General features: G+C 34.1%; 1 protein-coding gene across 10 annotated transcripts in view; it reads left to right on the top strand.

Annotated features, from left to right (window-relative positions):
• The window catches only part of RYR2 (ryanodine receptor 2), a 382,187-nt gene that overhangs the window by 297,892 nt on the left and 59,647 nt on the right, over positions 1-24,648 (top strand). For 5 of the 10 annotated variants that reach the window (XM_038130398.1, XM_038130396.1, XM_038130395.1 and 2 more), the window contains 14 exons: positions 1,979-2,039; positions 3,701-3,939; positions 6,123-6,204; positions 8,244-8,374; positions 10,066-10,386; positions 11,739-11,979; positions 12,387-12,474; positions 13,528-13,620; positions 13,990-14,160; positions 15,136-15,195; positions 19,278-19,412; positions 21,098-21,133; positions 22,619-22,731; positions 23,381-23,477. In XM_038130398.1, coding sequence (XP_037986326.1) covers positions 1,979-2,039; positions 3,701-3,939; positions 6,123-6,204; positions 8,244-8,374; positions 10,066-10,386; positions 11,739-11,979; positions 12,387-12,474; positions 13,528-13,620; positions 13,990-14,160; positions 15,136-15,195; positions 19,278-19,412; positions 21,098-21,133; positions 22,619-22,731; positions 23,381-23,477 — 1,868 coding nt within the window. The remainder of the gene's footprint in view (positions 1-1,978; positions 2,040-3,700; positions 3,940-6,122; positions 6,205-8,243; positions 8,375-10,065; positions 10,387-11,738; positions 11,980-12,386; positions 12,475-13,527; positions 13,621-13,989; positions 14,161-15,135; positions 15,196-19,277; positions 19,413-21,097; positions 21,134-22,618; positions 22,732-23,380; positions 23,478-24,648) is intronic. The other 5 variants (XM_038130404.1, XM_038130403.1, XM_038130400.1 and 2 more) reach the window with 1 other exon arrangement.

Below are 24,648 nucleotides of genomic sequence, written 5' to 3'. Positions count from 1 at the left end.
TGTATAGGTACTTTATATTACTGTGAATATGAATGGTACTTCTGAATATAGATCTGCATTTCTGAAAATCATTAGTTAAAGTCATGTAGCATAAGATGTATATAGAAGTTTATTAAAATGGGAAATTAAGCATGCAGAGGGAACTTAAACAGTCACATTTGATATCTGAGAGTGTCATTGAGATTATGGAATTATCATTCAGCATGGAATCATTATTTCTTTACAATGTGCAAGTGGATTTTAACTTTAATAATTTATGGTTTGAGAGCTGTGGCTGTACATGAGGAAAACTACTGATTTATTTTCATTAGTATTACTGGGTAGAAACTGAAAGATTTCAGTGAGTAATTTTGGTCAATTGAGTATATAATTTCATATTTTCTCAAATTTAAAAGCCAAATTTGTATAAGTAACTTGATTGTAATAGATTATTTAAATTTCTAGTAAGCCATTCTATTCTGGAGCAAGTTGCTGAGAGTTTGTGTCTGCCCCGTCCCTGGAAGTGTTCAGGCCGGGTTGGATGGGGCTTTGAGCAAGCCTTGTCTAGTGGAAGGTGTCCCTGCCCACAGCAGGAGGTTGGACCTAGATGATCTTTAAGGTCCCTTCCAACCCAAGCCATTCCATGATTCTGTGATGGTCTAATGCACAGTCTGGTGTCCTTTGAGTACTTCCCTCCATACCTGCTGCCATTAGCACAGTCCTGCGCTCTCTTCATCAGTACGGGCATTCCTATCACCAGAGCATCAAGATAATAAGGAAAAAAGTTTGATTTGACAAAAAACCTTAATCTTTTGGGGTAGTGATTTTGGTAGGATTTTTTAGGTCGCCTCAGCTTTCTTACCTGCTTGCTGTACCATTGCATGATCACATGTGCCAGTGGAAAAAAGGTGAGGCTGCCTGGCTGAGGCAGCTATGGAAGTTGTGGTCCAGGTTTTTTTAATCTGCTGTGGATGAACACCAGAACAGTATTTCCTAATTTTGGTAGCATAGAACAATTTTCTCAGTGCTGCAATGAACCTCCCACACCTTCCTTGCACTTTATCTTTTAAAATCTCTAGTTCACTGAAGCAATTACTAATTTTACTTAAATGTTTGCTTGCATTTTTAAGAAATAACCACCAGTGAGAAAATGCAGTACACTGTAGCACGGTATGCAGATAGAAGTATTTTCAGAAATCTTTCTTAAACATTTTATTTGTTTCTACTTTTTTATTTAAGAAAATTTAAAGAAAAGCAAGAAAAGGCAGTTTTATTTTTATATAATTTCATTTCAAAAATTAAATTTGAAAATAGGCTGTGGTTCAAATTTTTATAGCGTACATCTGTTCTGGATTTAAAAAGTGATCTTAGAGGAAAGAGGCTTGTACATGGCAGCATTTTGGGATGTACGTATATATAGAAGGCTTCTTGTATGTAAGTCCTCTTTTTACATACCTGCATGGGAAAATTAATTACAGAATATGTGTATTATGTCAGGGACTGTTATTTATGTGGACCCAATTAAGGTATAAATTACTGCAGACTATGGGGGACACCAGGGAATGAACTTTTTAAATGACATTTTTTATAAGTGTACTCTTCCTGCAATAGCAACTTCGGGAAGTTAACAGCTTTTATGCACCTCAGGGAAGATAAATAATCAGATAAACTTGAATTAATTAAAGCAAAACTTCGAGAAATCAAATGGAAACCAGAAAATACACTGCAGCTCTAATTAACCCCACATTTAAGTGCTTCCATCTTGACTGCCTCAGCTATTTTATGAGAGATGCTTTCCTGCCTCTAGTTACTGCATTTGCGTAAACAAGGCTAAGACAAAAAACTGCATGTTCTTTAACCTGAAATGATGCAGAAGTTCAGTTGCTCTTCTGCTATGTCATTTATTCTTTCATTAAATCCAGGGGTACAGTTAGCAGTGTGTCAATAAGCTATATGCTATGCTCAGCTTAATTGGTGGTTAATTTTCCTCCCTCTCTAGGAAATGATGCAACATCAATAGTCAACTGTCTTCACATACTGGGACAGACTTTGGATGCAAGGTAACACTGATTATATTTTCTAAAATACAAGGAAAATCACTGAAGAAATTAATGTGCAGTTACATTTGGGCTGCCTGTGTAAGGCGACAGAATTTCAACACTTGAGAAAAGAATTGCAAAACAGGTCAATTACTAGAATTTGAGAGGACAGTATTTGTGGGTCATACTTTAAATTTCATTATGGATCAGTTGTGTCTGGAAACTTCTGACTGTTAGTTTATGTGGTTTTAATCATGTCACTTTGTCAAAACCAAAATATAGTTAGAAATATTTTATTATTTTCCTTACACTGTTTAATAAAAAAATTTAGGAGTTAAATGCACAGTAAATCTGTCTCATCGAGTGTCTTCTTTGCAAAATTAATTCAGGTTCTAATTTGAAAAAACCCAAACCCTTTGCCTAGAATTCAGTGCTACTTTTATGTTAAATTGAGCTGCTTGAGCTGCTATTGTGACATTTATGGATGAGACAACATTGATATATTGGAGAGTAATGTATTGCTTTTCATTTGCTGTACAGTCAGCCATCTCTGCTGAGAGTTGATTTTTAGATTTTTGCATTTTTAAACAAAATTTGATAGCTTAAACTGCCTCCATTGAAATTTTAAGGTAAATTTTTTTCACTTTGCATTACATCTCAAAACAATTGGCTGTATTATGGGCATATAGTTCTCTTTCTCAATATCTTTGTAGTTGCTTTTATGGACAAGTTTTATATTCCATTTGCTAGGGGGTAGAGTCATGATCATGGCCCATAAATTGGCTCAGCTCTTGCATGGTACGCCTTTAGTTTGCAATATCTTGTTTTTTTTGTCTTAAATTGTCCATGGTCCATGCAATCACACAGGCAGAATACAGACACAAGTGAAGGTCACTAATTCAGCTTCTGGTAGAGATGGGAAAATAGCTCCAGATGGGGATTACGGAAATAATGGAGGTAACATGGAAGTTAAAAGATATTGCTCTTGAAACTCTATCCACTCTTTAAAATAAACAATCAGACTAAAAGAATTGGACTGATACTGAATTTACAAAAGAGCATCACCTCAATTTATTTCACACATGCCTAAATGGATACTTTATTTAAACTGATTTTGTGATTGAGCTAGTTAAATCATATAAGGTAATAATTCCCCTGGATGACATCTTTACATTGTTGATTACGGTGCTATAGTTACATAATAAATGCATTTATTGATTGATTGATTTGACTTTTACAGTTGAGGTTGTTTTTACTCATTCCTTTCTCATTGTTCTGGAGACAGAAATGTGACTTATAATTAGGAAGATTTTCTGAGTTCTAGGTTGAGACAATTCTTCTGTTTTAGAGTCAGAAATCACAGACTTACTAATTCTTATTTTTGTTATGTGTTATGTACTTTTTGGGTGTTTTCCACTCTGAAGGCAAATGAGTCTCTCTATAAATTTTGAAGGACCATTTTCTTGGAAGGAAAACAGATAAAGTATCCTTGTGTTCTGCAGGATACCTATGAAACTTGTTTTCAGTCAGTTATTCTTCTTTGAGGAGATTTTACAATGTTAAAAGATGAAATATTTTTCTTCAGATCTCTGTTATCTATTTCATATAATCCAAGACTAAGTTTTCTTCCATGCTTGTCTAACAGAATATTCTTTTTCATTATTTTTGCATGATATAAACAGGACTGTGATGAAAACTGGTCTGGAATCTGTTAGGATGGCACTGAGAGCATTTTTGGACAATGCTGCTGAGGATCTGGAGAAAACAATGGAAAATCTTAAGCAAGGCCAGTTTACACACAGCAGAAACCAGCCAAAAGGAGTTACGCAAATCATTAATTATACCACAGTTGCTCTCCTGCCAGTGCTATCTTCATTATTTGAGCATATTGGACAGCACCAGTTTGGGGAAGATTTGATATGTATGTATCATATTATCATATATGTATGTAGAAAGTCCATGCCATTTAAATATCTCTAGTGTTATGCAGCAAGCATTAGTAGACTCTCAATTCTATTAAAGAAGGACAAATCCTACATCATTTTGACAAAATTTGTATTGATTTACTCAGACATTTGCAGCAATCGACCAAAAACAGTCTGCAGGTTTTAGTGGACTCTGAATAAGTATTGAAGCAGATGTGTCCATGATGACAAAGTCAGAAGGATCAATTTTGTTTATAACCTTATCGTAGATTTACTGTGACTTTCTTCATGTGTGAGAATTCCCTTTGTGTAAGTTACTTTGTCTTTACTCTGTCTATAAATAAGGTTATACTATGGGAATGGTGTTGCACCATCATATATTCCCCTCAGTTTCAGGGGAATCTGGGTGGCCCCTTAAATTCTGAAAATTCAAGGGAAAAGGGAAAAGTAGAAGGAGCTCCTGAAGAATTCAGACACCAGAGAAGGGAATGTATGTAAGAGCCTGTATATCAGATTTCTGTAAAGGTTCTGATTGTATGGATTCAGTGGTTCTTTAGTTTCCCAAACCCAAAATTTTGCAGCCAAAATTTTGTGGACTTTTCAGCCTGCACTCAAAACTTTATTTTTATGTATTTTAGGAACTCACAGAAATATCACTGTCCATATGGCACTAAAGGGGGAAATCCTGCCCTGCATAACTAACTCTGTTACTCAGTTATGAAAATCCATGAGAAGGACTTGGAGGAAAAGAATACTGAGTTACATTTTTTCTCTTTTTTAGAATCTGTAAAAAGTATTATTTAAAGTAGCCTTAAAAGAACTCTTCAAAAATTTGGATTTATATTCATGGATTTGAAAGCAATGAGATGTAAACATTCACTTTTTTGTTAAACTATTTCTGTAAAATTCCAGAGACTTTGATGGTATCCATAAAAAGTAATTTGTTCATCATTAACTACTTTTTCAGGGATCAACATGTTCATGCTTTGTATAATTTTTTGTTCTCTGGTATCCCATGTCTTGGAACTTAATATTTAGCTTTGAATTCTTTGTCACTTAAGTTGGTGTTCTTAATCAGTTATTCAACATACATCAGACTGGTGTAAAACACCAAATTTAGAATTCATTAACTGGGAAAAAATAGTTATTTAAAATTGGGCCTATTTATTTTGTCCCAAGCATAGTGGAAAGACAAATTTTGCTTACCCACAACTTCTCTTTACATTATGTTAAGAGTATGATTTATCTTATTTGTACAAGCATCTTGACCTGATGCTTGTACCTGGTTAGAGTATACTGTGGGGGTGGATCATGTACAAAGATGGGTCAATCTACCTGTGGTTACTATTACGAGTAAAAACACTGAACTCTGAGATGATCTGAACTAATATCACAGTACAGTAAAGGGCTGGGCCATGTAGCTTTGATACAATATCTTGTAGGCTCTCTCAGCCCATGAAGTCTTACCCTGATGTACTCACAATATTTAATGAGGGATGAAACTAGCACTGTAGGAGAGACAACAAAAGATAATACCTATGGCAAGAATGGGAGTGTTGTCCTTCCTGATGGTACTTACACTGTTGTTACACTGTTACTGCAGAGCGCATTACAAAAGCATTTTTTCAAATAGATTTTAAAATTACTCTTACAGTTTTATGACTGAATTACTTGATAATTTTAAAACGTCTTTTGGTGAAGTATTCATATGGGATAAAGAATTATTTATTGTCTTTAATCCTTTGTAAGTTTAATGTGGAAATTAAGTAAATGCTATTAGCTGGTATTAATGACTAAATGAAAAAAAATTATAACCTGATTAAAATAATTAAATATCTGTTTAACAGGATTGCCTTTATTTTGCAAAGTGGTATTCTGTTTGTAAAGGTGTCATGTGTGAAGAATTGGTATGCCATTATTTAATAAAATTAATGTACCAGTGGAATAGGTTTACTATTTTAGCTATTAACATGATATTTAAGTAAATGGAAATTTTGAGTAAAAAGTATAGCACTTGGACATCTAAAGACTTTGTATTTAGTGAGTAATTTCTGTGGATTGCTTTTGTTAGCTTAATATTTTTAATTCCCTTATTGTCTGAAGTAATTTATTTTAATTCTTTGGGAATGTATTGCAAAGAAAAATCTCTTTGTAAATATAGTTTTCTTCTTCTCTTTAGTGGAAGATGTTCAGGTCTCTTGTTACCGAATATTGGCCAGTTTATATGCTCTGGGAACCAGCAAGAGTATCTATGTAGAGAGGTAAGAAGGAAAATAGTTCTTCTGTTAATATTTGCATTTATATTTAGCATAATGAATTTTCAGTTCAGAAATTAATGTAGAAGAGTATTATTGGAAAGACATCTTGAGAGAAGATACAGATGTGCTCCGATGTTGAGTGCAGGTGCATTTACTATAATATGCTTGAAACATTGCATTATGTGTTTTTCAAAATACTTTTCTTAATAAAAATAAAAAGTAAATTATCTGACTATATAATGAACAGCACTTGATTTGAGGGTTAACTAAGGTATTGTAAAATTATGTCATTCAGCTCAGCCATTGTTGTATTCTTCCTTCTATAATGTTTAATTGTGATGTATATTTTTTTGTCATTACCCTAAATTTAGTTTTGTCACTTATAAAACACTATTTCTTTTCTAGCTGTTACCCAGGTAAATGAGGCATTACAATTGCTGTTTTATACATCTCTGTACCTGCTAACCCCCCTGCAAGTTACATTTGGTGTGTGTAAGCCATGTTTGGTCATAAAATAGAGATACCTAGAAAAATTCAGTTTTTAAAACTGAAGAGTTGCACTGCAGTGGCTGACACTGTTCTGAAGGCAGGCTAAACAGAATGCATTCATTTCAGATATTGGCAGCAGTAGTCTAGGAAGTTCACTGTCTAGGAAGTGACACTCTTGAGCAGATCAACCTGTGCATAACTCCAGAGCAGCCCCATGACATCCCCTTGCTTACTTAGTGGTAGTATCACAGGCAACAGTATGAAAAATCGTTGGGACCAAATTTTAAATAACCCCAAATCTGTGGAAAATCAGGTGTTCTTGATTTCATTAAGGGCATAAAATTAATTTTTTTTGCTGTTTGCCAAATAAAGGATATGGGATTTCTTTTGAAGACAAAATGTATCAGTGTAACCGCTTTTTTTTGTGTATGATTGTCTGCCACCAAAATCAAAAAGCACATGCTGTTCTCAGGTGTGTGTGATGGATGTATGTTTTGCTTATGAAGACTTAATGAAAAGGGTAAAAAAGGAAGAAGGAGAAAACAATATGAATAATAATGGGAATGAAGTTAGATTTAACAAAATCAGGTTTAATGAATTAGATCTAGAAAGAATAAAATCTCCAAGACCGAGATAAACTATAGACCGAGAATGAACCTTGTTAAATCACAAGAGTAGTTTAACACAGTTTTGAGGTATTTTTTTCCTTTTAACTTGAAAGTTCATGGTTCTCCTGAGTTCAAATTCTCTTGCATTTCTGTCACATATGTGATATGGTCTCAGCTAGGGATCTCTCACTTTCCTAAATTCTCCTGTGATGAATTAAATTTAAAATTAGAATGACTATAGCTGTCGTGTGAAGAACCCAAGTGAAGTGGCAGGGAGGGCATGACTTACTTCTTCCGAGAAACAGGCTTTTAAAAATTTTGACACACAAAGAATTTTGATTATCAAATAAATGTCATATAGTTGAAGATATTAAAGCAATGGCTTTGTGATAAAGTTTCAGAGTTCTTGATCATTAGAAACAATTTTCCACTATTTGAAGAACTTGACTTTCATACTAGATTAAGCATAAAAGTGATTATCATTATTTCTCAGAAAAGTGAAATATCACTTAGATAAAATGATAGTTGATTTTCTTCTCTTGTTCTATCCAGTAGCTTTTTCTCAATAGTAGGGATTATACAGCCAGTAAAGTTGAGAGGAAAGTAATAGAACAGAAGGCCTTTTTATAATTACTTTGGTTTCCCCTTCATGTTTTTCATTTTCTGTAAGCTGTGTAGGCCACCTTTGACATTTTATGTCTTTACATATCATTCATATATTAACAGAGGGTTGCTAGACTTTGTCTTCTGTTACATGTTCTTGTTTTGATAATCCCAGTAATGTTGTAGCTTCTCTTTGAAATGCATGGATCTCAGAACACAACTGCAAGGTGTGGTCAGTCAGTATTTACCAGCTAACTCCACTGGTGGTCCCTTCCAACCTTACCGATTCTGTGGCTCTGTGATCAAAGATGTGTGTCCCTAATGGTGTTTGTTAATTCACAGGCAACGATCAGCACTAGGAGAGTGCTTGGCTGCTTTCTCAGGGGCCTTTCCAGTGGCTTTTTTGGAAACTCATCTGAACAAACATAATATCTACTCAATCTACAATACCAAGAATGCAAGAGATAGAGCAGGTATTTCCAGAAACTGACATCATGATTATGAAATGCTGCTTGACTTAAGACGTGCGATTTTGCATACATTTTGTAATGCAAGAATTTTCTTGTAATTTCATGGATGAATTTATTTTCTAAATCTATCTTTCTAAATCAATTTTCTAATCAATGTCTTTTCTGAATCTGGTAAAACTGACCATTATATGTTCCTGATGTTACTGATATGTTAATTTTGAGATACCATTCTCAAAATACCACTTTGGAATTGAATTAATGAAGAGACTGCACATTTTTAATACCTCAGATATTCTATATTTGATCATAAAATTAAGCATTCTTGTCAGTAGCTTTGGTTCCTCAGTTTACATAAGCAGTTTTGGGTCCCTAAAACATGCTTGCAACTGAAGGAAAATAGCTTTGCTGTATTAATTACATACTATGCCCTTATAAAGTAAAAAAAATGCAGAGTAGTATGTAGATTGATTGTAATTTTGTTTGACATGAAAGGCACTACAGATGCTTTACAGTGACATTATGTATGTTTACTTTACATATATCTTTTTATTCGATTCTTGATGTTTCTTATGCTGCAACATGATTGTTGAATAAGGTCACATGCACAAACTGTTTTTGCAATAAATAGAAGTTCCAGTAGAACTTCACAAGCTCTGCATATATGCTGAGTCTGTATCATATTACAGATACACAAAGATGCCAGTTTATAATGGCAAAAATTTTATAACTTCACCTTTATTTTTTTAAAAAAGAGGCATAGTTGATTTTTTTTCTCCAAGGAGCTCTAGTATCCAAACTTGAAAATATCAACAATTATGCATGCTTACCATATACATATACAATCCACTCTACTGTCATGACTTTTAACAGAAAATGGAATGTTTTTTTCCAAAATTGCATAATCTTTAAGGAGACTATGTGATGTCTGTGTAAAATATATTTGCTCTAGATAGGAGAAAATACTGCTTGGGAAAAAAGACAGCAAGGAGTTGGGGAGTGTTGGTAGAGACACTTGTATTCACAAGTTGCAGGCTAAATTTTTGCTCTATAGATACCTGTGTATGTCATGGTATGTGTCTGTTAGTATGTTAAACATTCAGGAGCTACAGATTGCACTTGCAGAGATTTTTTTTGTAGATGAAAGAAACTGCCTCAAAAATCAAGGCAACTGCAGTCCCTTTTCAGAGGAAGGACTAGAAATTCAAATTAATTCAAAAGTAAACATTTACAATCACATAATCGCATCTACAATCAATTTCTCAAATCTCCTTAATTTGTCAGGACATGCAATGGTTTCTGTTTGTTCTATTAGAATTCCAGGTCTCATCTGATGTATTGTTGAGAGATATTTCATTGTATCAATTTGTTTTCTCACCTGCAAAACTTACTCTGGAAAGGGTTTTGAAATTTAAGGTTTATTTTGTATATAGAAAAGTGCTTCTGATTTCTCTGAATTCATTCCACAATATTTACTTTGATGAAGCTTTCATAAAGAAATATTTATTACAGAACTGTTCATATAAACAGTTTATTGCTCAATAGTATGAAAGTATTTTTTTTAATTGTTGTGTTGTGTACGTTTCCTTTGGATCGCAAGGGTGAAAATATAAACAGAAAAGAGAAGTTTTATTGAATAGCAGCTGAAAAGCTGTTTTCCTTTTGTGACCTAGTTTATTGATTTTTTTTTTCAACAGTTCTTAATTTGCCAACTAGTGTAGAAGAGGTTTGCCCAAATATTCCTTCCTTGATGAAGCTGATGGAAGAAATAGTGGAACTGGCAGAATCCGGTATTCGTTACACACAAATGCCACATATCATGGAAGTCATACTGCCTATGCTGTGTAGTTACATGTCACACTGGTGGGAGCATGGGCCAGAGAACAATCCTGACAAGGCTGAAATGTGTTGCACAGCCTTGACGTCAGAGCACATGAACACTCTGTTGGGTAACATATTGAAAATCATCTATAACAACCTTGGTATTGATGAAGGAGCCTGGATGAAGAGATTAGCAGGTAAGATGTGAAAATTAATTAATTATCAAGCAAATGTGTGTGTATGTTCAGAATGTGTATACACACACACAGGTACTCTGAATCACTCTGTATTTACCCTGTTAAAGCTGGAATAGAAGAATACTCATATTGTTACATTTTTAAACAATACAGATCTGGATGAACCAGAAATACCAAGTATAAAGAAAAAGCAGTGTAAGCAGTATGTTTTAATCTCTCTATTAGTAATATAAGAAGTCCACTAGAATACTTCTTTTTCCATAGAATATACACACGTGCCTTTTGCAGTATATTAAATTCAAGGACTATAGTAATTTAGCCCCATTTTCATTATATAGCAAATTTTCATTTGCAGGCATTATACAGTTCCTTGCTATTCTGTATGAGTGCTGGATCCTTAAAACCTGGGTTTGAAGGTGTATATCTAACATATCCATTACAATGAAATGTTGAAATTCTCATGTCATTTTAGTAATAGTTATGTTGCCTTCATCTCATGAACAACTTGAAATTAATTTAAAAACACTTTAATTCTCAGTGTTACAATCTCTGAGGAAAAGCCACTTCAGTGGTGTGGATTCAATTTTTCAATTACACTTTCAGTCTTTAGTAGTAATTTCATTCATGGTAGCATTCAGAATTCCTAGTGTTTTGAGAGTTAGTAATGTAATGCACTCTAAGAATAGGTGGCAACTGCCTAAAATTCTATGTAATTTAATCAGTGGTTTACAAATGGTTTGGTACCAATGGGCCCAGTTGAAGTGCTAATTTACATAACTGTTCTTATGAGTAGATTTTCAAAAAGCTTGTGCTGACAAGTCTGAAATGAATCAGTTGAATCACTCCCATTTGTGTCTACATACAAGACTTCTTAGTGTGCTGAAGAAATACAGGCAAGATGTTTCCATGAGTTTTCAAATAACCAAGGCATACTTTCCAGCTCCCCTTCGCTCAAGCAAGGTTCAAAGCAGGAGACAACAGCTGAGAAAACTTGTGTATGCACTCTGTAGCTATATGTGTATCCATCCATACCATTAAACAACTTTGACATTGCTCAATAAAACTATGCAGACAAATACGATGCTGATGGGATTTCAGTAAAGAGGTGTTTCAAGTTTTGTGATCTAGCAGCCTTGGTCTGTGAAGTTGCAATTTCTGCCCTCAGACAAAGTGAATTGACTTTGTGAAATCCTGACCACATTTAATTCTTGGCAAAACTTCTGCTGATTTCAATGGGGGCAGGATTTGGCTCTGTAGCCTAGAAGTAAGATTCAAGAAAGCGGGAAAAGGTAAAAGATTTTAGTTATATTTTGTGGCCAGGTATATATTATAATATTCATTGCCTTAAATAGTGTTTTCCCAGCCCATCATAAGTAAAGCGAAGCCACAGCTCTTAAAGACACACTTCCTTCCACTGATGGATAAACTAAAGAAAAAGGCAGCAGTGGTTGTATCGGATGAAGAACATCTAAGAGCAGAAGGCAGAGGTGACATGTCGGAGGCTGAACTGCTCATCCTAGATGAGTTCACCACTTTGGCACGGGACCTCTATGCCTTCTACCCTTTGTTGATTAGATTTGTGGACTATAACAGGTATGTGGAGAGGAATAGGTCAATGAATCTCATAAAACCTTCCTTTTTATTGATACAGCCTCTTGTCCCTTGATGTGCCTAGCACTGAATTAAAGTGGCTTTTACTCAGTCTGACAATCTTGCAGTTGCTCAAGCTAATGCTTCCTGGCTTTTAGGAGGAGCTGGGGTCTTTTTGAGAAGAAAACACAGAATTGCAATCCAGATCTATTGGATTAGAATTAGGATTAATATTAAAGGATTGTAAGTGTTTTGAAATAGGACATCAAAAAGCCACTGGTATCAGAAAGGATTAAAAGCATATATTATTGGTTTTGTTGACTTGTATCCTTGTAAAATGTTGAAAAATGATTTCAAAGTATTAAAACAATGAGGATTATCCCCTTTTTCACCTTTTTACCAAATTTTAGGGCAAAATGGCTGAAAGAGCCCAATCCTGAAGCAGAAGAGTTGTTCCGCATGGTGGCTGAGGTCTTCATTTACTGGTCAAAGTCTCATGTAAGTAATTCCTTGGTAAATACTTTTTTAATGAGGCTTCTTAATAGGTAGATCAATTATTTAGTGGTTATATTTGTAAAACACATTTAATGACAGAAGTGAAACTGCAGATGGGAAGGTATTAATGACTCACATTTCTGACACTTTTGGAATAGCAGAGAAGATAAGAGAGTTGGGTAGGTATTTTGTAATGTAGTAAATTGATTAAAGATATTTTCTTACACATTCTAGTTTGTTTGTTGTGGGTTTGTTTTTTGGGATTTTTTTTCATGTGTTAAACTCATTGCATTTTGTATTCTTACCATTTTTTTCTTTTCAATTATTTTAACCCCATAGCCTTTTTGTAATCGCACCTAGTAAGCACTGATACTTCTTAAGTAAAACATGGTTCAGTGAATACTGGAGCACAAAGATTTAAAAACCCAAAAGAGTCTAATTACTTTAAGGCATTAGATCTTTGTATGAACTGTTGTCTGTATGGAATTTATTTATTTGCTACAGCTTCAATTGTCTCAAGTCTGGGGAACAAGATACCTTATAACTTCAATGCTTGTGCCTGAATTTGGCTGTAAGATTTATTATAAACAACACTGTGCACAAAAAGTGATCACACTGTAGGTAGATACCAGATAATGAAATCACCCGTGTATTCATAATTTCAATCTTTTATTTAAATATTTTCTTATGTACCTGAATATAGTGGAAGTTATAATGGGGAAAAATGAATTAATAATTTATTAGCAAGGGAAAACCTAGACAATATTTTTATATTGAATTGGAAGAGGAGTGAGATTTTTATCATGTCTTTTTCATAGCTAGGGAAACATTTCTTTCTCTCTAACATGGGGAAAATCCCCAAACATACACTATCTGAGTTATCCATTGTAAATGAAACTGTTTTTCAAGGACATTGTTGATCATCTGTTAATTTTTACTGCCCTTGTCTTAACTTGTGGATTTTACAGATTTCTACTTATTTTGTACTTTTATTTAATGTACTTTTAGGTAGAGTACTCTTATAAATGCTTCTAACCGAGATCTGTATATTTCCAGAATTTCAAAAGGGAAGAGCAGAACTTTGTGGTACAAAATGAAATCAACAACATGTCTTTCCTTATCAGTGACACCAAATCTAAGATGTCCAAGGTAGCGTAATCATATTTTTCTCTTTGCAAAGGGAAGGAGTCAGGAAGATTCCAGAGAAGGAGCTTTTATTTTTTGATTTTTTTTGTTTGATTTTTTTTGGAGAGACGAGGATTTGATTTTTAGTTTGGTTTTTTTTTTTTTTTGGTGAAGCAATCTATTAAAACACTGGGTTGAGGCACAAAGTGCAGTCATTTGAGTAACACTTTGCAAAATACTGGCAATGTTAAAATGCCAGGTCCACTGGATGAGGTCACACCTGTATAGGTAATAAGGAAATTGTCAAACCAGAGACAAGAACAAAGTTGCTCGTGCAGTTCTTTTATTTAGCATTGTATTTGGTTTGTTTGTAATCTTTACTTTATTCTGCAGGCAGCAGTTTCTGACCAGGAAAGGAAGAAGATGAAGCGAAAAGGTGACCGCTACTCTATGCAGACCTCTCTCATTGTGGCAGCACTGAAGAGATTGCTTCCAATAGGCCTAAACATTTGTGCTCCTGGAGACCAAGAGCTAATTGCACTGGCCAAGAATCGTTTTAGCATGGTAGGTTCTCTTTTTGTACTTTTAAAAGTTAAAAATATTTACTAATCTAATTTTTTAAATGTTTCACCCTGTGTTCATTCTGACATTATGACGCAGAGAATTAAGATCATAATTCTGTTTTATAAGGGCACAGTGGGTGATTATGGTGTATATCTATATATTTTCCTCATGGCTTAAAACATTTCAATTTGAACATAATTATGATCAGTATGGATGTATTTCAGAATGATCAGTATATGAATAGAGATAACTAGTTCAACTTCTGACTGCTATTTCTTTCTCTTAATTTTTAATGCAAAATAGTGTTCGTTATATTTTATGAAGCTTGAATTTGGTTGGAGTTGATCTCTAAAGTCTTTTCCAGTCTAGTTGATTCTGTGACTCTCATAAAATTAGGAACTTCCTGTTTCCTAACTTCTGTGCCCAATATCATAACTAATTCCTTTTAATCACTCTCATGTGAATGAAAGAATTTCTGATTGTTTCAGTAGTGATTCTGCTTGGTATATACTCACAGTGCAATAATTTGATTTTAATTTGCAATATACTCCTTTTCTCAAGCTATAATACTTTCTACACTCTAGGGGGTTACATGACCATTGGACTGCTAAAATGAATCCTATAAAGTATGCTATGAAAGAGCTCTGCGAAAAAAGAGAACTCAAATCATAGAAAGCTCTGTTCATGTTATTGGTTTTATTTGGTCAAACTTTCAGTATATGTATGTTAGCAATTTGAATTCAGGCTCAGTAACACATTTAGTGTGTTGCTGTGAACAGATATGTATGATGCCATCCAGAGCTTAATCCTGCAAGCTCGGTTAAGAAAAGGTTTTTCTCTGATATTTTTCTCAATCTTTGACATTGTCAGTTTCATTCATCATCTCATGAAGCCCAAGGTTGATATTTATATGAATCATAACGTTTCCTAATTACCTTCTATTCCTAATTTATATGATTTGTAATCTATTGGCAGAAAGACACTGAAGATGAAGTACGAGATGTCATCCGCAGTAATCTTCACCTTCAGGGCAAGGTAATCTGTATGCAGTTTTTAAATTTGATTTTTCTTCCTTTGAATTTGTTTGTCGTTGCCATATAATGGCTACCTGCCTTGGTTCATTAGGATAACTTGGAGTCCCTTATTCTCTTCTGTCAAGTAACTTGTTCATATTAACTGTTAAATGTTAGATTTTTAATGTGTGTGTATGTGCATTGTATACAACGATATATGGCCCTTCAAATCTCTATCCATTCACACCATTAATACAAAATTGGAGATTGAAGGAAGTTGTATCACTGTTTAAACTGCACCTACTAGTATTTGAGATAGTCTCCAAAATCCTCAAAGTTACATAGTATCAACTTGAAGTGTAAATGAAAAGGAAGCTGCCATTTTGACATACTCTGTAAAGTGAAAATTTTCCAGTTTTCTCAGTTTGATCCTGCTTTTCAGCCCTGGGAAAATAAGATATTTTGGGAAAAAGTATAGATTTATGTTACAGAATTCCGGTTAGTGACAGGTGAATAGCTTTAGGGGAAAAGTCTTGAAATGTCCAGGATAATGAAACTATTTTATTAATGCTTCAAATACAGAAAAAGAAGTCAGAATATGGAAGTGTAATAAAATTATGCATCTGTCTCCACTATTGAAGAAAGATGGACTCGTACCCATAGATGTTGCTTTACTTAGGATTATCCTCTACCTCCTCCCCCTTCCCCATCTTTTATTCACCTCAAGAGAAAACTAAACTACTGTTTTCTGCGCTTATTAAAAGGTCACAAAAGAGTAAACATGAGTTGAAAATCTGGTGCTTTTTTTTCTGAACTGTTATTAAAGGATCATTCAGAAGTCTAGATTCCACTGCAATCAGAGCGTGGCAGTAATAATTTTTTTTATGAGCTGGTGGGATGGTTCTTCCAGAATAATATGTGAAGATTAATTTTCTCCCATCATATTTTCTATATATCTCTGCCATGTTAACGACAAGAGTGTTTAATCCAGTAGCTTTAAATTATAGGGTTTGCACATAGAAAAGTTTATTTTAAAGCAAAAGATTTGGTTGAATCCTAAAACCTTGAAATACTAATCCTTATATAGCACATATTATTATATACTGAGAAGCAGAAAACAAACAGGCAAAGTACTAGGAAGAAAGCAATGTTTCTGAAGATCTTAATGAGCAACAGTACTCAAACAATGTGAATGCCATGAATGTAAAACCTTTGAACATGAGGTGATTTTGTGTATAAATTTCAATAGTGTTTTCTTAGTGACAGTGATAGATATTTCTGTTCTGGCATTTTCAGTTTGTGTTCATTGTAATTTTGTGAGCCATGCCGTTACAAGTCTTGCCTGGGATTTCATTTTGCTATTTAGCACTTACCCTCCTGTTTTAACTACTTCAGTTCCTGTTTTGTTTCTTCAGTGATATGTTCTGCTGTTAAGAAATTTCTGTCTGTTACTGCTTTGTTGCCTGGAAGTCATGATACATCCTACAACCTATGCTTTCTCTTAAGAAGTTTCCTATGCTTCAATTAAAAGTTTGCTCTTGTTAAACAACATAGATCTTCTCTGTTTATACTACATGAGAACAAAAGTGCTTTTAAATTTCTTAGATTGATGCAATTTCATAGTGCCTTGATAATTAAGACCAAATTAATTTTAGCTAATCCAGAATCCACACTGTTGGATTTTCCAGTTGTAAAATTTTCATCAGTGACTGTAGAATTTCCTATTTTGAAATGAATTCCCAGTAGAAGATGAAAATCTGAAAGAGAACCACAAAATACGTAGATAACAAAACTAAACTGCTATTGTAATTTTCTTTATTTTACAGCTGTTTACATATTGCTTTAATAGCTTTTAAAAGCTCTGATTTAGACTTGTATGTGACAAGTAGTTAACTGCAGGAAAAGAGTGATTTATCAGTGACACATTCTAGAGTTAGCACTAAATGTAAGTGTGTAGCTAGTCACCTAAAGTATAATGTCTAAAGTTAAATTCAGTAGTTTTGTACAAATTACAATACAATTTATTCCATAATTCTCTGATGTCATTAGGATTCAGCCACTATACTGTCAAGGATGATGTTTCTTGTTACAAAAAATGATGCCATCATACACAAACTACCCTTTTGTTGTCTAATTGAATCAGATATAATGGGAATGAGGGCCAAATGGTCTTATAAATTGAAATTATTATTTTCTACTTTGAAATAACATGTAACTTAGTTATAATGGTATTTGTGTAAAGTGGCTTTCAAAATATAGGAAAAATTGTGCATTTTGAAAGGCTGGTTTGCTTCCAACCATAGCAATATTCTTTCTTTAAATGGTGTTTTCTGTTAACCACTTCTTCTCACAGACACCTAAAATTCTGTTATTTACATTAGAGCTAAAATGTAATTTATCTAGATTTCTTTGTGGAGTACTACACTGTTAGAGAATCATCCTTCTGAATCTTTAGCTATTAATGTTATGGCGTCTATTTCATGCATTTGTCTACCTTTGTCTACATTTGTCTTCACCCTGTTTCTGTCTTTCCTTTCCTTGCATGCCTGCATGCTGTTACTCAGTACCAAGCCTTTTATTTCAAGAAATTGATGATGAAACTTGCATTCATTTTGACATGGATGAAGCTCAAGTCACCAAAATCTTCTTCCAGCCATTCTAATTCACTCCTTGAAATGCCAACTACTCATACCCTTAGAAAACTACCTGTAGAAAAAAGCTGTACCTTGATAGAATGTGAGGAGTCCTCAGATCAAAAGACATCTCCACCTGTGATTAAAAAGTCTTTTGTGGACTATCCTTTCGTGATGATCCAGTCAAATGCTCACACAAAGACTGTGGATGTGACAGTTGTTAAGAAATGGAAAAGCCGAAAGGTGGAAGAAATGCCTGCAAAATGTGGTTTTCTAGGTTATAATAAGCTATTAATGAACGACTGTGTAAGTTTTTAATCATTCCTAGAACTTGAGTAAACTGTGTATCGTAATATGTTTTGAGGAGCTGAATTAGCATGATTGTCTTATCTTAGGCACAAATTGAAATCTGGAACCACAAAGTTTTAGACAAGTGTTGAGTCCAAGCCCTAAGGAAATCTGCAGGGTCGAGCCCTCTGAGTTCTCCAGCCATCTGGGCCAGTGCAACTGCAGAATCTGGAATGGTCGCTGGCCACAGTTCTCAGTAAAATGGGTCATCAGTGTTATTGGCGCAATAAATGGTTGCAAAGTGTGTTGCATTAGTCTTGATTAGCAGAAGGACTGGGGAGACAAAGCAAACCAAAAAGAAATCACCAATTGTAAAACAGAGAATAACAGAATAATGAAGTAGAAAAAATGAAATGTAAAGAAAAAAATTTGATAAAAACCAGTTTGCTTCTTATAGTTCTTTATAATTTGTAGGCTGATAAGCAAATGCATCTGGATTTCAGTTTTCCAAATTAACTTCTAGTTTTTTAGCTAATAATCAGTAAAATTAGGATTTTTCTAATTATTAAAAAAAATTAAAATATATGTACATAATAGCAATACTACTAATTTCTGTGACTGAAAACTAAGTAATCCCAACTAATAGAGCAACACTTTTAATGTTGTTCCATTTAATAATGGGAAAGACAGTGTACAAAGTTATGTCTGTGTACCTCATACTCACTACTTTTCCTCAAATACTGTATTCATTGCTGGTGCCAGTGCTATTTGTTGACCAATGATTTTTTGCTATTTGTATGATTATTAGTGTTTTAGTTCTGTGGGACATGTTGCCCATAGAAACTGTGGATACATCATCTCTGGAAGTATTCAAGGCCAAGTTGGACATGACTTTGAGAAATCTGCTCTCGCGGAAGGTGTCCTTGTGTATGGCAGAGGGGTTGGAAGTAGATGGCCTTAAAGTTGCCTTCCAACCCAAAACACTTTATGTTTTCTAGAAGCTCTTAACAAAGAATTGCACAAATTAGTCTTTTTCTCACAGTGTAATGGATGCTGGATGGGTTATGTAAATGTGTAGGTTAGCTGTATAAAGTGTTTCAGTTTACCTTTGAAGCTGTTTCTCTACTAGTAAAGCTGTTTGGAACATTTTGCCTTGGTGACCAGTGGAATCTTTCTCATGCAGCTTGAGGATCCCGCCATTAGATGGCAGATGGCACTTTACAAAGATTTGCCAAACAGGACTGAAGATTCCTCAGATCCAGAGAAGACTGTGGAAAGGGTCCTTGATATAGCTAATGTGCTGTTTCACCTGGAACAGGTTAGACACATATTACCAATTTCATTGCTTCTTAATCTAAATAAAAGTATTCAGACTTTCATTTGTACTTTCACCTGCTGGATTTAATGTTATATTTTTTTTTCTTTCTTTTGATAGCTACTGTTATCATGCTTAATCCTGTGTTTTGTAGTCCAATATCATAGTCATATCTATCTTGCAGTGTATTTGTGGCAGCTCCAATAATTTTTTTGGCCATATGGAAAACTCCTATATTCCTTGCTGCATTCAAGAAACAGCAGAAGCAGGTTGGAGGAATAATTTTTTCTGAAAAAGTTCCGTCAGAAACTTTAAGTTGCTTCAGAATCTGGCAAAAATCTCTATTGTATTATTTAATGTTTTTTTGCATTAATAGATGAGCTTCCCATATGGCCTGAACTACAGCAACTTTTATTTAAGTAATTCTGTTTATTTTGTGTCCTTTCCAGTATGCTTTAAAATATGAAGTTAAAAAAATCTCCTATATGAGTACATCTTACAGGTCAAAGACTAGTTGATGAGTTATTTTTGTGACTTTTCTCTTTGAATTATTATCTATTATGCACTTTAAATTTATTATGTTTTTCCTTTTTAAAATGTAGTGAAAAAACAGAACATTAACTTGGAAGGTGTTCTTAATGGCAGAGATAAACACTGCTGGTTGCACACCCTAGGCTACAAACTGTCTTCATATAAATGTTACTATTTTTTTTTCCTTTTCAAAGAAAATTTGAAAATTCAAGGTTCTCTTGCATTCTCATTAGATTAGTTGGTTTCACTCAGAAAGTTTTCAGATCCAATCTAAAGAAGTTTCCTCACTGTCAGGCAGTCACTGGTTCAGTCAATAGGAACCTGAGAGATATGTGAATGTGCTTGTATGTGCACTCTGCAGAAGGTGTGTTGATGTGAATATCTGTGTTCTGTCTGTGGCGTCACACAACTCCTCTTCATATAGTTTGCCAGCCTTGATATGGATTTGCTGCAAGTTCAACAGCCTTACACAGTTTGGTAGAAGAGAAAGAGGAGTCATCACTAATTTTTACCTGTTGCTGTGTGGAGCAAGCAAAAAGTGATAGAAATATGGAAGCAAATCCTTGTCAGTCATGGCTTGCCTCTGAGAGAGAGTGAGAGAGGAGAATGGGTGCTGATTTGAAAGGATATAGGTTTGCTCTGAGGAAAGAAGACTAGAGAAAAGCTAGAAATATGGGGGGAGGGAGGGAAAGGTTTTGTCTTCTACCCTGGTTTTATCAAAGTTGACTGAGATGATCCAGCAGTAGTACAGAACAGGACTGATTCCCATCCAGATCAATATTTAAGATCAGTACTTCTGATCAGACTTAAACAATGACTTGTTGACAAAATTTCTGCTTTTTTTTTTTATTTTTATGGCTGCCTTGCACCTATTTGTTTAAAGATTTAGCCCCACAGCTTTACTTATATTCTGTAGATAAATGCTCAGGAGCTTTTGTTACTGAAATGGGAAATCTGATGTCTTTAAAAATTAATGAATGTATGAGCACTGCATCTGTTTTTATGAGAGTCTTGAGTAATCCTTTGCTCTCTGTATACAGGTATTCTGTTCTCCATATATACTTTAAATGTTTTCTGTATTGCACTGGCAATGAACAGTCCGTTCTTTGTATTTTCTTTCCATGCAGACCTAACTTCTTTGTTTTTACTGTTTTCAGAAATCTGCTTGCGTAGGCCGAGGCTATTTCTTTTGGGAAAGTATTGAGGGATTTATAATTGTTTGTGAAGATATTACTAATTACCTAACTTTCACATTTGGATTTGTCTGACTTTTAAATTAGTAGTGCTGGCACTTTTTTTTTTTTTGTGACTGTAAACATGTTTGCAGTAATTTCTTTTTTGTCCTTTCTCTTAAAAAATATTTTTCTTTTGTATTTTAACTTTTAGAAAGAATTTATTGAAGATTGCTAACATTTAATTTTGCAAGTATAGTTATATATTTCACTGAATGGCAATGTTTCTGTCTGTTTAATTAAATGTTCATTGTTTAACTAATAATATTTTTTTGCATTTCACTAAACTGGATAACCAAATTCGGATTGAATATTGAGTCTACCTAAATATCAGAATTTTTACTACATATTTTTCATATAATGCTTGATTTTATTGTAAAGCAGAATTAATAAGACTTTCAGGGTAGAAATGCTAACTTCCACTGGCTTTTTTGATGGTATTCGAACACAGAGGAGTGTGTTATTTGTAAAAGAAACAAACCACCCATAAAAAACCAAACAGCCCATCCCAAAGTTCAACTCCTCTTAACTCTACAACAGTTGCATTGGTTAAATCAAATTATATAGTTTTTGTGGAAGATGTGTGAAATAAATCACAGAGACTAAATAGGCTGTGGAAAAGGAGTGATCCGTAGCACAGTCTGCAGTCATGGTTCCCAGTTATCCAGTCAGGATATATATGGAGGCTTGCAGGTGCTCTTCAGCACCACAGCAGTAATTTTCTTGGGATGGAAACAAAAATAAAAGGTGGAAGAAGAAACCCTAAAGGCATAAAAGAAAGATGGAGCACACGTATTTCATCTCATGCTACTGCAGAGTCACGATGCAGAAAGAGAATATATTTTAAGACAGAGCTGTAGTTTTCTGAAATGTAGCTAAAGTGTTTTGAAGTATTTGATGTACATTCTGTCTGTGCTACTTCATAGAAAATACTTAGTCTTAAGTCTTTGTACTTGTCACTCTTTCCTAATCGTAACTGATAGTGGTAAATATTACAAAGAAAAGATTTTTTGTATCCCTGAAAATTTCTTTAAAAATATTGTCTGAGGCAATGTGAAGGTGTACAATTTACCTGTACATGTGTGAAGAGTTGCATATAAAAGATTGAATTAATGAAGGCTCTTTGCATTGAAAGTAAGGCTTCCTGAGAGATGGCCTTATTGATGATAGTGTTCTATCTAAAAGACAGAAAAAGTTGAATGAAATGAAAAAGAAGAATATCTATATTATACCAGGAAAGGGAGGTTTTTTGCTTTATTTTCTAAATTCTGACTCTATGATTTGACTGAATGCTTGAACTCTGTTTAGAACACTTTTTCTGATCTATTCTTCTTTGGTTTCTTTTCTACTGAATTTATCTGTTAACCTATATTTTTACTAATATTACTGTTTCCCAACACTAGGGACATTGCCACATTATTTTTCCATGTGTATTTTGTGTAACAGGTTGAGCATCCTCAGCGGTCCAAAAAAGCAGTGTGGCATAAGCTGCTGTCTAAACAGAGGAAAAGAGCAGTAGTGGCCTGCTTCAGAATGGCACCATTGTATAATCTGCCAAGGTAAGAGCTGTATTGTTCTGTCTTTCACCAATGCACTAACGTTCATACAGAGCTATTTGGCAAGCTCAAAAGGAAAAAAAAAAAAAAGAAAACCAGTAATGGATAACTACTTGGTATTATAGTTTGTATATTGCTTTATTTATTAGGTTTAATTATGTTTTTCTTTCTTCTGAAAAGAATAACAAAAACTAATGCTTTCAATTTCTGATTTCAACTCTAATCCTTAAATTTAAAAAATGCATTTATTTGAGCACAATACAAAGTTATCTATTGCTGTTAACTTAACATTTGTATTAAAAGATATAAAAAATATTTTATATATAAAAAAACATAAAACCCACCAATGTGGCAATTTTTAAATTTGTTACATTTAAATTTCTTTAAAGTTTTATTTATTATCTGTTCCTAAATAATTATTACTGTGTTTTAGCATCACTTTTACAAGTTAGTGTGACACAGTTTTATTTAAAACATTTTAATGTAATTTTTTTTTAAATGGGTGCTTTGATAGGTTTTAACATAGAACTTTTTCTTCCCTTTTAAATTATTGTTGTAATGACTGGATAGTTGTTCAAGCTAAATGAAATTCATATTGACCAAATCTTCTTTTTAAAGGTTTACAGCCTTTGTTTTAAATGTTCCTTTTCAGACACCGAGCTGTCAATCTCTTTCTTCAAGGCTATGACAAATCTTGGATTGAAACAGAAGAACACTATTTTGAAGACAAACTGATAGAAGACTTAGCAGTACGTCTGGGTGAAAGGGTCATAGGAATGTATTATGGATTGACTTTCTTTTTGTATAGTAATAATTACAAATCTGTGAAGTAGCTAAGATATCACTTAAGCTATTTCTACCCAAAGGGATGAGCTATAACGAAGTCACTTTGACAGCTTTTTAAAAATTACACATGATGGAGATTTCAAAATCCCCTCAGGCTGTTTGCTCCAGGGCTTCAATAACCTTTTATAAAGCTTTTTTTCCTAAATTACATATCAATTGCTGTCATTCCCCTATCTCTTATCTTCTGCCCTGTGGAGAACTGAAATAACCTATTCCCTCCTGTTTTTCAACAAACCTTTGTGTATTTGAGGGCTACATAATCCACATTAAAGCCATTAAAGTCAAAAGGTTAGAATATGAAACTAGAGGAATCTAGTCTTAGATCTATCAGTTTCCTAGAAGCTGTCAGAGTCTGCTTCTTCACAGAAGAATCCTCTTGGCAGGGACATGAAGATTTTCCCCAGTGGTAAAGTGGTAGAGCCATGTCTTTAGCCTTGCAAATACCCACAATGATTTTTATTTAAGTCTGGAGTCCTCATCCCTTACAGTTGTCTCTCTGAAAGGTAGCTTTTTCACAGCTTGGGCAAGAAACTAGGAACTTAGGAACTGATTCAGTCCCTGGGAGGTCCAACAGAAAAAAATCTGAAATCAGTCTTTTTATTGTAAGGAGAGTCTGCTCTCTGCAGTAGAGAGAGGAAGCAAACCATCAAATTTCTATTAGAAAAAAAAGTAATAATCTGCTTTTAGTGCTTAAAGCTTATGCTTAAAACCAGTCACCCAAGGTGTAAACAACTTTGAAAATTCGGATCAAAATAGTAAAAGGGAAATCAGCAGCAATGAGCTCAACACAGACTTTGGAAGTTCAGTTTTGCCAGCACACATGCAGAATTAATTTCTTGTGGCATCCTTATTTTAACAACAATATTATCCTTACTCTGAAAAAACAAGAGACTTCTACAAATGTTTACTTTGTATACAGCCTTTTAAACTGGTATCCCTATGTATCTCAACACAATGCAAGTGTTTTAAATAGTGCAGGTTCAGCCTCGAAGATATTTCTATTTTAGCAGTTGGGAGCATGAGTGTGCAGTGGAACAACATAGGTCTCTGCACGTGTGCATGTATGTGCATGTA

This window comes from Motacilla alba, chromosome 3 (assembly GCF_015832195.1).
Source record: "Motacilla alba alba isolate MOTALB_02 chromosome 3, Motacilla_alba_V1.0_pri, whole genome shotgun sequence".
Classification (NCBI taxonomy): Eukaryota; Metazoa; Chordata; class Aves; order Passeriformes; family Motacillidae; genus Motacilla; species Motacilla alba.
Note: the sequence above shows the minus strand (reverse complement) of the source record. Positions and strands in the feature narration are given on the sequence as shown.